The sequence below is a fragment of the Equus asinus genome, chromosome 25 (assembly GCF_041296235.1).
Source record: "Equus asinus isolate D_3611 breed Donkey chromosome 25, EquAss-T2T_v2, whole genome shotgun sequence".
Classification (NCBI taxonomy): domain Eukaryota; kingdom Metazoa; phylum Chordata; class Mammalia; order Perissodactyla; family Equidae; genus Equus; species Equus asinus.
Genome location: NC_091814.1, coordinates 14,999,646 through 15,014,937, shown reverse-complemented (window position 1 = coordinate 15,014,937; position 15,292 = coordinate 14,999,646). Strand labels below are relative to the sequence as shown.

General features: G+C 42.2%; 1 protein-coding gene and 1 non-coding gene across 4 annotated transcripts; both read right to left on the bottom strand.

Annotated features, from left to right (window-relative positions):
* Positions 1-2,614: 2,614 nt before the first annotated feature.
* Positions 2,615-4,145, bottom strand: LCE6A (late cornified envelope 6A). 3 transcript variants are annotated; one of them, XM_044758083.2, is made up of 3 exons: positions 3,967-4,102; positions 3,171-3,463; positions 2,615-3,003 (listed from the first exon to the last, which is right to left on the bottom strand). In XM_044758083.2, the coding sequence occupies exon 2, from the start codon at positions 3,440-3,442 to the stop codon at positions 3,200-3,202; it is 243 nt and encodes an 80-aa protein (XP_044614018.1). In that variant the 5' UTR covers positions 3,443-3,463; positions 3,967-4,102; the 3' UTR covers positions 2,615-3,003; positions 3,171-3,199. The 3 variants fall into 3 exon arrangements, with proteins under 3 accessions (XP_044614018.1, XP_014720335.1, XP_070353916.1); XM_014864849.3 differs by having other exon boundaries at positions 2,615-3,463; positions 4,068-4,145; XM_070497815.1 differs by having other exon boundaries at positions 2,615-3,463.
* A 4,614-nt stretch (positions 4,146-8,759) lies between these two features.
* LOC106846288 (uncharacterized) lies at positions 8,760-10,528 on the bottom strand. Its single transcript, XR_011498235.1, has 2 exons — positions 10,446-10,528; positions 8,760-9,428 (listed from the first exon to the last, which is right to left on the bottom strand). It is a non-coding gene; the product is annotated as an uncharacterized protein (transcript).
* Between the last annotated feature and the right edge of the window lie 4,764 nt (positions 10,529-15,292).

Below are 15,292 nucleotides of genomic sequence, written 5' to 3'. Positions count from 1 at the left end.
CTGGCGTGAGGTCACTGAGCCCAACTTCAGTTCCCGGAGAAGGACTTGCTCGCTGGAAGGCTGGAATTGAGACTTAAGAGAAGACAACACGCTGTTGAAACCTTCACCCGAGGGTCTTTCAAAGTCCCTTGAGGAGCTCTTTTAAACATCTGGCAACTTTCTTTCATTCTTTTTACTTTATATATTCTTTATTTAATCTATATGATACTGAAAACAACATTTTTTAAAAAATTAGATGAGAGCATATTAAATATCAAATGCTCTGTCAAAATAAAATTTTTCTAGCTGGAAAATGTTAAAAATATATAAATATTTAACATTCATTAAAAGCACAGAGTTAGATTTATTCTAAAGAAAAAATGGTTGTGCCGCTTACCTATTTTTGCTGTTCCTGTAAACTTTTAAGATTTTGCACAAAATGTGAAGTCCACATTTTTCGTTATTGATTATCATAAAACAAAGGTATAATGTACCTACAATATTAAAATGAAACCACACTAAAGCCACACTAAGAAGGCATTTGTAATATTGACATTTCTGAAAAAAGATATATTTAGAAAACGTGAAGATGCCAAACGCAGACTTTTATGGAGAAAAACAATGATCGAATCACTAGTTTATTTTCAATGCAGCAATTTTGAAGTCAATTTGATACAGACTAGACAGTGTATCTATACAATAAAATGCAAGTTGAATAATCAGCACAGAGAATCTAAGCACTGGCTAAGGAAATCCCAATAAGCCAAAATATTACATAGTGCTTTTGTCAAAGAAAATTTGTTTATGTCAAAATTATTTTTAATCGTTGTTTGGTGGATACCTGTTTTCAGTAAAGAGAAGAAATTTAAAAAAATTGAAAAATAGATATTCTTAGACATTAAGTTTTACACAATCAACCAAACATTGATATTTTGCTTTTTTCTTAGAGAAAAATGAGATTTTTTTCCCCAGAAATCTCTCACACAAACGTAGCTGAACATCTAAATCAAGAATATTTAAAAACCTATTGGTTAAATATGGACTTTAAAGCCATGGTGTGCCAAAATTCATAAAATATGCTTTATATAATATAAAGCAACTTTTCCCCTTAAAAGGAGAAAGTATCTACTGTTTTATTTAAAGCATAGATTTCATGAAAGTAAAATAGGTAGATAAGTTTCTCAGAAAGTGTTTCTTTTTGCAAAGTGGATTTTTCCTTTAGCTAGGGTAATTTTTTAATGTAGTACTCATTCCTGCCCTTGAATAAATGAAATCCTTTCCCCTCAAATGATTTTCTTAAATGGAGGCATTTTAATTGCTCCCAAGATGTGATCTTCCTGGAAAGTCTGAAAAAAATCTTCATAGTCTTTGACAATTCCAGAATTCCAATTCTAAAAATTTATCTTAAGAAAATTACTAAACACAATGAACGATGAGAATGTTTATTTTCCTGTTGTTTAGACAGCAAAAAAATAGAAGCAACGTAAGTGCCCAATATCAGGGAACCAGTTACACGAATCACGGTGTGTTCACGCAATAGAGCACAACAGTGTTGACCGATCTTTATCAGCATGGGAGGGTATTGACAATGATATTGTTAAGTAAAAAAGCAGGTTATAAGATATTCTGAAATAATCCCATTCTGTGATTTTTATAAAGTTTTGAACTTCATCTATGAAATTATTAGTAGTGATTATTTTTAGGTGATAAGACATTTGGTTGGTCTTAATCATCTTCCTTATGCTTATCTACATTAATGCATCTCTATACAAGTATGCATCTTTTGTGTAATGAGAAAAATTACACATTTAAAATTATAATCACACATAATTATGCTATATCTATATGCCTATATATAGGTATATCATAAGAGAGACAAAATCAGGTCCCAGCCATCAGGAAGATTGCTAAGCCCTGGAAATAGGCATCCTGTGTATTGGAAATTATAGACAGGCTGATACTCTGCTCTGAACCCGGGCAATATAACTATTTGATTGGGTACTTGCTTAAAAAAATATCTCCAGTGTCCTCCAGAAATGAGACTCAGTTAACATGTTTACATCGCGCTTGTATTGACAGGCAACCACGTTGAGCCTCAAGCACCTCCAGGCCCCTATCCTTTACCTCAGGTCCCCTCAACCCCAGGCAGATAGACCCTGAACTTGGGCCTAGACTATTTCCAGAGCAGCAATTCTTTGGTAGGTGGTGTTTTATACCTTCAGTTCAGTAAACTCAGCTGGTCTGAGTTCTCATAAGGAATTGGGGGTATGAACTGTCCCACATTGTCATCTCATGCCTGGTAATTCAGCCAAATTGAAATTCATGCCAGTGGCAAGTACCTCACTTGTAATGCCTTCCTTTATGCCTTATCTTTCACCTGGAAGATTCTTCCTCCTCACTCCACTCCCAGCGCCAAAACTGGCTTCTCTTTAAAGGCCCTGTTTAAATCCTATCTCCTCAGGAAGCCTGTTCTCCTCCCCTCAAGTGGCATGCTCTCTCTGTTCCAGAGAAACCGCCTTTGATCCACACCACCAGGATGAGTCTCACCCTGCTGTCCTTGACCTTTTCTACATTTTTTTCTCCTTTAAGTTCTTTTGGGCACAAAGTGAGAAAAAAAATAAGCATGTCAATCAGCTTAAAATTATATTTATTCGTACACATATTTCAATCTAGAGTTCGCATTGCTTCTCCCACTAGCTTGTAAGCTTTTCTAGAGCAGAGACAAGTCTCCCGCTTACATCTGTGAACACAGAGCTCAGTACACAGCGGGGGCTCAACATATGTTTATTACACTGAAGGCTTCAGTGCTAGGATCATGATGTGACGTAGGTTGATGGCTGTGACGATGCTGAGAACTCAGGCATAAGTCTCAAACCATCTGTCTCTTTGAAATGTCGTCCGCTGTCTTAGGAGGGAAGAAGAAGGGATAGCATCCACCTGAGGAGGTCTCAGCACGTCCAAGCAGACACTTCAAGTGTTCACAGCAGCCACGGCTCCAAAGGAAGCAGCTGTGCTGTTGCTGAGCTGAAGGGGTGGGTGGAAGACAGAAGCAGAAGTGCAGCATACTGTAGTTCTCTCCTCTTAATTGCTGGGGGCCAGGAGGTGTTTCTCCTCCCAAATGAGAAGGCGAGGACCTGAGCTTCTCTGCTTAATAAATGCACAAGACCCGGGTGGGGAAAGAGCAACTGTACCTGTGCCTCTCTCCTCTGGGACAGACACCTTAACACTCCTCCTCTTTGATGTGGTAGGTTGTGCCACCACTAAGGCAGCGGGGCTTTCGGTGAGCCCTCTCGGAGCGAGCTGGGCTCTGATCCCGGGGCCTTCGGGAACCAGAACCGCAGCTTCCTGAATGGGAAGCACAGCAAGGAGCAAAGCGGGAAGCCAGGGAAGGGCTTGGGCACTGGGGAGCGGCACACTGGGGAGCACCAGGAGGCTCCCAGGATTGCTGTTTCTGCTGTGACATCACTGGGCTAGCGGGTGGAAGCTGGAAGGGAAAAGAGCATTTGGTTAGATCAGGACCTTGGGTATATTTTTCACTTCTCCATGCGCTGGGGCTGACAAAATGGACCCTTAGCCTTTACAATCTGCTAAAATCCATCCCAGGAGGGGGAAAAAATGGATTTGAAAGGGCTAAACATCTGGATAGTAAATCATGGTGGGAACTCCCAGGGGACCCACTCACCAATAACCAAGCTAATAACTTACTCTTCTTAAACAAGAAAAACAAACTACAACCCAGTTGAGCTGACAGCCCACTTTTCCCAGGCTAGTGTCCACCATGGTCAGGCTTAAAGGAGAACCAAGTCTCTGCTTTTTCTTCACTCAGTCTTCTTTAACCCTGAGATTCCTAAACCTGCATGCACCTTCTCTGCTTCTCTGACCCCCTAGCTTCTATGGCTTTCTCTCATGTTAGATCATTTGAGGTCTTTTGCAAGGAACCACTTCTTTTCCCTTCTCGCTGCCCCAAACCTCTCCTACTTAGCTTACCTATTATCCCTTGTTAAGAGACAAAAGGAGAGATCAGAGCTTCCTTAGCTGCATCTAAGTGAGGGACATCCAAGTCTCTCTCTACACATTAGTATCCTCACCCTACAGGAAGATGTGTGGGCAAGTCATCCCAGGAGGAGTCTGGAGGCCTTGTGGGGCTGGGAAGGAAGAGGCCTTTTATACATCCTCCAATTGAAGCCTCCAGGCTACCTGTTATTGGAGAGGAGCCATGGAGTGGATTATTTATCCGGATGTTTCATAATTCCTAGGGCTAGATTCCTCGCTTACACACAGCTGGGACATGGACCAAAAGGATTCCCATGTGAGTGAGTGACCAGAAGGCTGGAGCCTTCAGATGGCCTGAGTGAAGGTAGGTACACTGACTAAGTCTGGATTACATTCCTGGGGACTGAATGAGGATACGACAGCTGTTGAGTTCTATCTAAGATTGGAGGAGAGGACCAAGTTCAATACTACCCAAGTCTGAGGAAGACCCTTCTGGTCCAGCCCCCACCCATCATCCATGACTTTCATCATCCAACTCAATGCCATCACCTCCACGGAGACTTGCCTGGTCTCCCAGTCACATCTGAGTCCTTCTTCTTTTGAACTTCATAGAGACCCCTCACATCCTTTATAGCTGCTCAAAGTCAGGGTGACCTAAATACTTGTCCTATCTCCTCTATTAAACAGTTTCCTGATGACAGGGGCCTTGTCTTTATCACTTCTGCATTCCTAGGGTCTGATACGGTCCCTGACATAAAGAAGATGCTCATTAATATTTGTCGAATGAAACAATCCATATGCCATTAGAATAGACTTTTTGTCTTGAGAAAACAAAAAATAGGAGGAAAACAAAATCCCACGCCTTTTTGTTTTGTGAATCAGTTCTCCACTTCTTGTGTTCACCCTCCTCACCTAAGGCCTTTGTGAACACCCTTTTATAAATAGTACAGAGAAATCTGTGGGTGGACCTCACGTTACAGGACAGGCTGAGAATAATACGGAGAATAAAACATTCATAAACCCTGCTATCTCTTAAATGCGAAAGGAGAGCTGTTTGTAGTTATCAAGGGACCCCATGGAAAAACTTTCCACAGGGTGAAAAGTTTTCCTTCACCTTTCATGAAAATTAATATGAGCACATGTTGGCTGTGCTTACAGTGGAAACACTCTCATCTGAATATAGTTCCTCATCTCTGGATGCTTCCATCTCAGAACTGCTGCTGATATGCACAGCTAAGTAAAAAGGCACTGATGAAACTCTCTGATGGCAGGGATAGTGTCTCGCCTGCCTCTCTGTTCCCAATGCCTGACATACAGTAGGGACTCAGGAAACAGTGGAGTAAATGAAAAAGAAGAGCAATTACAAGGGATATTATGATTAGATGGGCTGTCCTCAAAGGCTTTAAATCATATATAAGACAAAGGTAAGCAGGGTTGGGGTGTGGGACGAGGGATAAGTACATAACCAGGGTGGGGAACAGGACAAGGCCAGAAGAGGAGCAGCTGTTGGAACCCCAAATCCAGCAGGACAGGATTGTCAGGGCTTGCCTTCTTCATCTGGGAATGCACTCGTCGTGGGGCGGGGAGGCGGGGGGCAGGTAAGCTTTGACATGCAGTTTGGATGAAGGGAGAGAAAAGTTCTTATGAGTGAAACAGAAGGTGAGAGAATGGTATGAAGCCTATCTCACCCCATTAGAACAGGACCATGGAGAGAGAGCATCTGACTTATGGCCTCAGAGATCAGACTCCTTCTTCTCTCCCTTCCTCCTTCTTCTTCTCTCTTCTTCTTCTTCCTCCTCCTCTTCTACTCCCCCTCAGGTATCAGAAAAAATTCTAACTACTTCTCAGGAAGGCTTCACGTATACTAAGCATTAGTGGGAGGTCAAAGTACCTCTGGTCTCAACATACCAGTTGTTCCTTTTCCCCACCCACACCCACATCATATAAACCCATGCTCCTGAGACCTCACACATCACAAATGCATTTCCCTGAGGTTAACTAACAACTACCCAAACTCTACTGCCCCTCCCTAAGGGCTGAGGGTTCTTCTTGGAGTCTCTTCCCTGGGTGAACCAAGCTTTCTGTTTCCTCTCCAACTCCCCCAGATCACTCCTTATGATAATTTCCCACAGAAATCTCTAGGTCCAGTCACTTCCAGTACAATGAATTTCATCACATATAGGATGGTGTTGGTGATCCGCTCCACCAGGATTAGCACTTTCAGTGGAGAAGATCAGTATTTACCTTTGCTCATTCCCTAAAGTAGGCCTTCCTGAGCTGTCCTGTGCCCCCACTAGATTTACAAGTCCAGCCAGTTCCAAGTCAGAACCCCAGAAATTTACTATTCTCCTTCTAGTCCCACTTGATCTCTATTCCAGGTTCAGTTGTATCTATGAGTATAATTCTATGATTTGATATTTATTAAGCACCTACCATGTGCTGGATACAGGAAGCAATAAGAAACCCATCCCATGCCTCAAAGCTTTAACTCTAGAGATAATGTAGACACATTAATAGATAACGCAGGACAATAAGTTAAATACAGGCAAACAGAGAGGCAGGCGAATTCTGGGTATGGGTTGAGAATGGAACTAGTCAGCCTAAATTTACCAAACTAGAATGATAGTGTTTTGAATATGTGGCTCCCATTGTTATTAGCATCCCATCCTGGTCTGGGAACAGGAGGTCATCCCTGAGAAATACCCATCTCTTCTCATTCCCAGTCCCTATTTGTGACACTATTTCTTGGAGCAATAGATGTCTCCTCTCTTTCTTTCTTCCATTCTTAGTGAAAAATTTGCTAGAAGAGCACAACAGTATATTTGAACTGGTAGAAAGGAGACTCAGAAAACTTGAGATAGAGTCATAGACAAAAAATGAATGATAAAAAGTGAACAGAGTCTCAGAAAAATTAAGCTCACCAACATATATGTAATGTGGGTATCAGAAGGAAAGGAGAGAGAAGGAAGCAGAAAAAGTATTCAAAAATAATGGCTGAAAATTCCCCAAATTTGGTGAAAACCGATCTATACATTCAAAAAGGTCAACAAAATCAAAGTAGGATAAACACAGAGGTCCACATCCAGACACATTCCAGTAAAAGTGTTGAAAGAAAGGATGAAGAGAAACTCTTGAAAATAGCAAGAGAAAAGTGACTCATCACAAGGGACCATAATACTATTAACAAATGACATAAACAACAATGGAGACCAGCAGGCATCGGAATGACATTTTTAAAATGCTAAAAAGAAAAAAAAAGTGTCAACTAAGAATACACATAAATATCAATGAAAGAGAATTGGGAGTCCAGAAAGAAATACATCAATATATGGTCAATTGATTTTTGAGAAGGTATCAAGACATTTCACTGAGGAAATAAGTCTTTTCAACAAATGGTGCTAGGACAACTATATATCCACATATAGAAGAATGAAGTTGACTCTTACCTACAGCATTCTAAAAAATAACTCAAAATGGATCAAAAACCTAACTGAGATGCTAAAACTATAAAACTCTTAGAAGAAAATATACAAGAAACTCTTCACAATCTGTAGGGAAACAACCTCTGCTTTCATGAAACTTGAGTGTAAGATGGATATACAGCATCTGTCTTTAGGAGGCATCTAGTCTAAGAGGGGAGAGGGAGCCTCGACTGCAGAGTGAACCTGGTCTCAACTGAAACATCACACTTCTGAGGGATATAGGCTCCTTTTGTCTGAGAATTCCTATTTAGACAGCACGGTGGTCATCTGTCACTTTGGCCAGCAATCAACTCTATACTTGTTAGCATGACAGTTGACATTTTTTGGAGAGGACCCCCAAATATGCGTAGTGTTTGAGCTCTCTCTTCTTACTTGAAACCAGAGGGAATGTATTCCTCTTCTAGCTTCCTGGACTAGCCAAAGGGCAGGCACATGCTGAGGATCACTGTCTGTAACGATCCTTATGGAACTTTGAATCTTAAGTGACTGACTAAAGACACAGGGACATCTAGAGGTCGTATTAATCACAGCAGCTGTGAGGTGTGAACCACACTATCCCTGTCATGTGTTCCTGCCGTCTGCTCCACCAGACACCTGTGCTTTTTTAATGGACTAAAACATAAATTCAAGGTGTTAGCTATTTATCTAGTTCATAATAAGACTATCAAGACATAGTAAACTCAAAGTAAAATTAACAATGATTAAAAATCACAAGAAATTTGTAATTGAAAATAATTTTGATGAAAAATCAAGATTTCTTTACAAAGTATAGAGATGAACTATTTGATTTGGGACTCAGGGAGAGAAAAGGGAGAAGTGACTGATTTTTCTTTTAAGTCTCTGATTCCTTTTATAGGCATTTTTACTTTTTACCATCTTTGCCACATGCTAAATGGGTGTTTCTGGTTAGAATTAACTAAGATTCATGGTTTACTTGCAGAAATCTCATGTATAATTTTCTGAACAATTTTTTTGGGCTGAAAAAGACAGAAAGTTGGGGGTGAGTTGGGGCAGTATCACAAAGAGAAGGTGGGAGGACTACACATCTGTCTCCCTGCCTTGCCCGGGACGGGGTGGGACCCTGAAGAAAGTCCAAAGTCCAAGGCACTGTGTTCATGAGACATCAGGAGGCTGTGCTCTAGCAGACCTGCATAGGATTCATCCGAGAGAAGGTGTCAGAGGAAAGGCAGAGCCACTTTCCCCCCCGCCCCAAATATCTGATTCTATTGATTCCTGCAAGAGAATGGATAGCAGTGAGAAGAATATTAGGATGCAAGCAGACAAGGAAGAGTCTAGAACAAGATGGTGAGCAGATTCCTTGTTTTATTGATTCATTTGAGGTTGCAGATTGCAAGGCAACTGGCTGAGGAGGGAGTTAGAGTCTGCGGTCTGGGGTCCCACGGGAGACAACACAGTTGATGTCAGAGGTCAGCAGATAGATTTCTGGGAGAGGATTCAGGCTTCTGAATCCTGGGGCAGAGAGACCCTCTAGCTGAGAGCTCAGAACCTGTAATGGGACATCTCAGCCACTCAGGCAAGCCCAGGAGGAGCAGGGGGAGGAGGAAGTGTTTGGCCATTTGTTGCCTCTAAGTTAGCTCTTCTTGGCTCAGGGTCCACTTCAGCAGCAGCTTCCAGAAGACTGCCCGCTCCCCGCTCCGCAGCAGCTGGAGCCCCCCGAGGGCTGGCTGCAGCAGTCAGAGCTCTGGTGTCTGCGGCGGTGGGACCTGCGGCGCCTGTGGTGGCTCAGGCAGCAGCCGCCTCCCCCAGAGCTGCAGCAGCCACCACCCCCAGAGCTGCAGCCGCCCCCCGAGCTGGGGCCACAGCAGCCCCCAGAGCTGACACCACAGCAGGAAGAGACTGGAGGGCACTTTGGAGGACACTTCGGGGGACATTTAGGGGTGGGACACTTGGGAGGGGGCTGGCACTGCTGCTGGCTCTGCTGGCAGGACATGTCGGCAGGTGGATGTTCAGGAGCTAAGGGAGAGTCAAATAATAAGTCAGACCCAGCACACAGAGCCCACCCTGCCCCTTCTTGTCCTTTCAACATCATTTCTACTATGTACATTTAAATAACCTGTTTAAGATCAGTCAGAGAAAACAAATCCCTACCACTTTCATCGTTTGTAACACCTTACCGACTACTCTCACAGCGTCTCCTTTGAACCTCAGTTTATCCTTTTAAAGTAGGAAGTCATCATCATCCGTTCTACCAATTAGAAAACTGAGACCAAATGATGTCAGGAAAGTGAAAAACAATTTTTTTTTCATTTATGTCATCCAAATATTGAAATTGTTCTATAGAGACTAATTTAGAACTGAAATATTTTTCTTTATGGAAAAAAATATCCTGTTCACAACCTAAACACTTTCACATTTTAGACATTTACACGATCAAAATAGAAGAGGATCTTAGAGATTTCCTGGCTGGTTCACGTTACTAAAGAGAAAGCTGAGAGGTCCCTTGACTCACAGCCCAGTGCTCTGATGGTCTCAGAAATACCACCTCTTACACTAATACTTTGACCATGAGATGGTTAAACTTCTGTGCTTTTCCAACTCTGGAGCTTTTAAATGTATTTCCAGGCCTTGTCCTATACCCATATGTGTAACAATCTCCAAAAATGCCTCTGATCCTCTCTTCACTTTGAGAATCCCTGTGCCCGAATCATGCCTTAAGGATGCAGTGGTTTCTCAAGGTGTCTCCATTTCTGAAGCGTCTCCTAGAATATCACAGCAGCCGAGGTTTCCTTCTTTCATCCTGTGAGTCGCACAGAGCTGCGGATCTGGTGGGTTCCTCAGCATACTCAGCCATCGCTGAACTCATACTGTTCTCACTGTCTTCCCACCTGCCCCCGGCTCTGTCCCTTCCGGCCTTGTCTGTCTTTAATGATATGGACCACAGCCCCCAAGCCCCTACCCGTGCCTGCCCTCTCACTCTGGTCTGAGCGTCCCTCTTTGGAAGGCTGTCTCCTGCTCCCAGTAGACACTTACTCACGCACAAGCAGCACAGGGTCCGTCAGCTCCTCAGGAGGGAGTGGCTGGAGGTGCTCTGGCCCCAGCCCCTTTTATCCCGGGCTTCGACTCTGCCTTCAGTGCGTGAGACAGGGCCTGGGCATGAGAGGACTGCCTTCTGCCACCCACACGGGTCCTGTGACAGGTGATGACTGGCAGCTCCTCCCCTGCATCTCTCCACAGGGGCCCAGGACATTCCCACCATCAGTGTCAGCTCATTCTCCTTACAGCTGCCTGTCCCTCACTCATTCATCTTCATCTCTTCAGTCCCCTTGTCCTATTTCCCTGAGGGTCTGCTTTAAACTAGGACTCACAGAAGCCTTTAAATACCTCCACTTGTGTCCCAGCCACTCTGGCAGATCCTCTGTGTGTGTGTGTGTGTGTGTGTGCGTGTGCATGTCTACACCATCACAGTTAAAAGCCTGGATTAGGAGTGAGACACACCTGGAACAGAATCCTGGTCCTGCCACTTATTAGCTGTGTGATCTTGTGAAAATCACCTAACCTTTCTCATTCTCAGTTTGCTCAAATTTAAAATAGATGATAAAATTTACTCTCAATGGTGTCGTGAAGGTCAAGAGAATTAGGGAACGAAAATGTCTGGAAAAGGTCCCGTGACACAGCGGACACTCATAAATGAACTCTCTACCCATCAATAATTGAAAGGGAGTAGATTTTTTTATATCACAGCTATTTTCTAGGAGAGGTACATTTGACTTTTAAAATGTCCATTTTTTTCAACTAAGGTCTTTCATATATTTTCAGATAAAACTATGCCCGGAGAGGAGCTGGGGAGAAAAGCTGCCTTGCTTTGCACAGTAGGACAAGAATTTGTTTTCTAAGGATCTCCCACAGAGGAAGAGGGTCAGCTCGTGGATGAGAAAACAGAAAGGAGAACACACTGTAGCAGGGTTTCAAGCCTGGGGCACATGTTGGAGGAGGACCCTATGGAAATGAGCCCCTGGCTCGAGGAGACAGGAAGATCTTACGGAAGAGGAGGGCTCACCATTCAAGATGAATCTCTAGTGTTACTGCTTTGTTCCTACGTGGATGCAAGCGTTCCTTCAAGGGCTTTTTGTATTTGAACGTTTTTAGGAGATTAAGATAAAGACTAATTTCAACTTGGTATATAGCAGGTGCTCCTTCCATATCTGGAGGGCAGCATTATAAAAAACAAATCTAAACATATTAATTAGATGAAGGCAAATTAGAGCTAGGAGTAATTATGGGAAGAAACTCTTCCCTTGAAGTGTCCGAAATAATTTTACAGAGTGGAATGAGATATGAATTCACTCAATAATATCTATATCTCGGTCACATGGGCAAGAATAAGCAATGTCTTGTGAGCATATATGTACACATGCATGTGGATTTTTTAGACTGATCATGTTTCAAAGGTTATATGTGCTTGCATAAATACATATAGACTTAGATGCAAATACAGATAGAGATGGAGATACAGACACAGACACAGATAGAGAATCCAGCTCACTTGTGATTCTCAGCATCAGGTATCTCCAGGCGCCCGACTTTCCCTGAAGCTCCACGGCCCTCAATCTGTAGAGGTTTCTCCTCGGTTCTCATCTTCACTGGCATTCTCCCTCCTCCATCCCCCACTCCAGGAGTCATTACCCCTGACTTTTAAGGAAGCCTCATCTAGGGCTCCACACTACGTTCAGGATCAAGGCCAGCATTTTTGCTGACGTCCAAGGCTCTGTGCAGCAGGACCCTGCACAGCTTCTCCAGTTTCTGCTCTGCTTCCCAAGTAGAACTGGAGCATCAGCTGTGCTATAAACGTGTCTCTCCCTACCATACTATTACGCTTTATTCCATGACATTTTCCTTTCTGGGGACAATTCAGTTCAAATCCTACTTGCTCCATATCCTTTAGGTGACGTACCTTACAGATGAGATTGTAATAAACCTTTTGACAGCACAGCTTGTGCCTTGTATTTCTTATTCCCCTCAGCAACTAGTACAAGGTTATGCACACATGGGTGCTTAGTAGATTTTTAAAAAGTCCTTTCATTAGCATTAGCACTTACTTTACAGTTTACAAATAGCCACCCCCTATGACTTAGGTCATCCTCATAGGAGGCAGCACTCTGAGACAGGCATGGTGTGTTGGGATGGCCATGTCACCTGCAGAGGTATGCCACTGTCTCACTTGGCTATAACATTTGCTCAGGTTGTCCCAATGGACTTAGTTATGGGGAGTGGCCAAGATATCCATGCCTTGGCTCACACAGGAGCACAGTTCTTGATTCCTAGGATGATGGAGTGAAGAGGTCATCTGGCCTACACCTCTGCTTTGAGGCAGGGCAGCACCCGAACTATCAATCTGCTTGGACTTAGAGGGTTGGTCGGCAGCATGGTTACAACCACATCACTTGGACTGCAGCTCTCTGGCCTTAGCTATGCTATCAATGGCTTTGGGATGGTTCAATAAACATGTTTGACTAGCAAAGGCTTTCTGAGGTCACCGATTCTTCCAAGGGGTCTATCTCTTCCACTATCATTCTCTCATCCTCCCCAGGGCTCTGGAGGGGGCACTGCTGAGATTATATGGGGAATAATCCAGACTGAATTAATTTTCCTCTGTGCCTTCCAACTCTCCTCCTTTTTGAGATACAAACTAGCACATCAACAAATTTTAGTTCTTTCCCCTCTTTGCAAATCTTTCTTTTAAACTATAGATGATGACACAATTCTCTAAAGAATTAGAAAATACAGATGATTTTTGCTAAATTGTCAAGTGGCGGAAGGTATTTTAAGAATGGCACAAAATCCATAATATATAAAGAAAAGGACTGATAAATTACATAAAAATTAAATTTTAACAGATCAATGGAACAGAATTGAAAGCCCAGAAATAAAACCACACATCTGTGGACAGCTAATCTTCGACAAAGGAGCTGAGGGCCTACAATGGAGAAAAGAAAGTCTCTTCAACAAATGGTGCTGGGAAAACTGGACAGCCACATGTAAAAGAATGAAAATTGACCATTCTTTTTCACCATTCACAAAAATAAACCCAAAATGGATCAAAGACCTAAATATTAGGCCTGAAACAATAAGTCTTCTAGAAGAGAATATCGGCAGTACACTCTTTGACATCAGTTTCAAAAGAATCTTTTCGGACACCATAATTCCTCAGACGAGGGAAACAATAGAAAGAATAAACAAATGGGACTTCATCAGACTAAAGAGTTTCTTCAAGGCAAGGGAAAACAGGATTGAAACAAAAAAAACAGCCCACTAATTGGGAAAAAGTATTTACAAGTTATTTATCCAACAAAGGGTTAACCTCCATAATATATAAAGAACTCGCACAGCTTAACAACAAAAAATCAAACAACCCAATCAAAAAACGGGCAGGGGACATGAATAGACATTTCCCCAAAGAAGATATAAGGATGGCCAATAGACACATGAAAAGGTGCTCATCATCACTAATCATCAGGGAAATGCAAATCAAAACTACACTAAGATATCACCTTACTCCTGTTAGAACGGCAAAAATATCCGAAACAAAGAGTGACAAATGTTGGAGAGGTTGTGGAGAAAAAGGAACCCTCATACACTGCTGGTGGGAATGCAAACTGGTGCAGCCACTATGGAAAACAGTATGGAGATTTCTCAAAAAGTTAAAAATAGAAATACCTTATGACCCAGCCATCCCACTACTAAGTATCTATCCTAAGAACCTGAAATCAGAAATTCCAAAAGTCCCATGCACCCCTATGTTCATTGCAGCATTATTTACAATAGCCAAGACATGGAACCAATCTAAGTGCCCAGCAACTGATGATTGGATAAAGAAGATATGGTGTATACATATATATATATATATATATACACACACACACACACACACAATGGAATACTACTCAGCCATAAAAAAGGACAAAATCGTCCCATTTGCAACAACATGGATGGAACTTGAGGGTATTATGTTAAGTGAAATAAGCCAGACAGAGAAAGACGAACTCTATATGACTCCACACATAGGTGGAAGTTAACATATAGACAAAGAGAACAGATCGGTGGTTACCAGGGGAAAGGTGAGGTGGGGGGAGGGCACAAAGGGTGAAGGGGTGTACCTACAACATGACTAACAATAATGTACAACTGAAATTTCACAAGGTTTTAAACTATCATAATCTTAATAAAAAAAGTCTATAACAAAAAAAATTGTTTTATATAGCATAAAGTAACACATACAAGGTAAAAAGACACAAAATTAACTAGAGAAAAATACATATGCCAGGTAAGGAACTAATATCTCTAATATATAAATATATGTTACAAATGCAAAAATAAGTAAACATACAAAAATATGATGGACAGACGACAGAGAGCCCATCCCACCCCCGTCTCGCTCTCTCTCTCTGTCTCACTCTCTGTCTCTCATACACACACATATGTACACACGTTATATTAGGGTTCTTCAGAGAAACAGTTAATAGGATTGTACATATACATAGTGAGATTTATTTTAAGGAATTGGCTCACATGATTGTGGGAGCTAGAAAGTTTGAAATCTGCAGAGCAGACTAGCAGGTTGAAGACTCAGGGAAGAGTTGATGTTATAGCCTCTATCCGAAGGCAGTCTGGAGGCAGAATTCCTTCTTTTAGAGTCCTCCATCTTTTCTCTTAAAGTTTTTAATTGATTGGATGATGTGCACCCACCTTATGGAGAGTAATCTGTCTTACTCAAAGTCTACTAATTTAAATGTTAATCACATCTAAAAAAATACCTTCACAGCAAGATCTAGACTTATGTTTGACCTAAAATCTGAGTACCATGGCCTGGCCAAGTTAAC

Excerpts from the sequence above, each read along its gene's own strand:
- LCE6A (XM_014864849.3), bottom strand. The coding sequence starts at position 3,442 with ATGTCACAGCAGAAACAGCAATCCTGGGAGCCTCCTGGTGCTCCCCAG.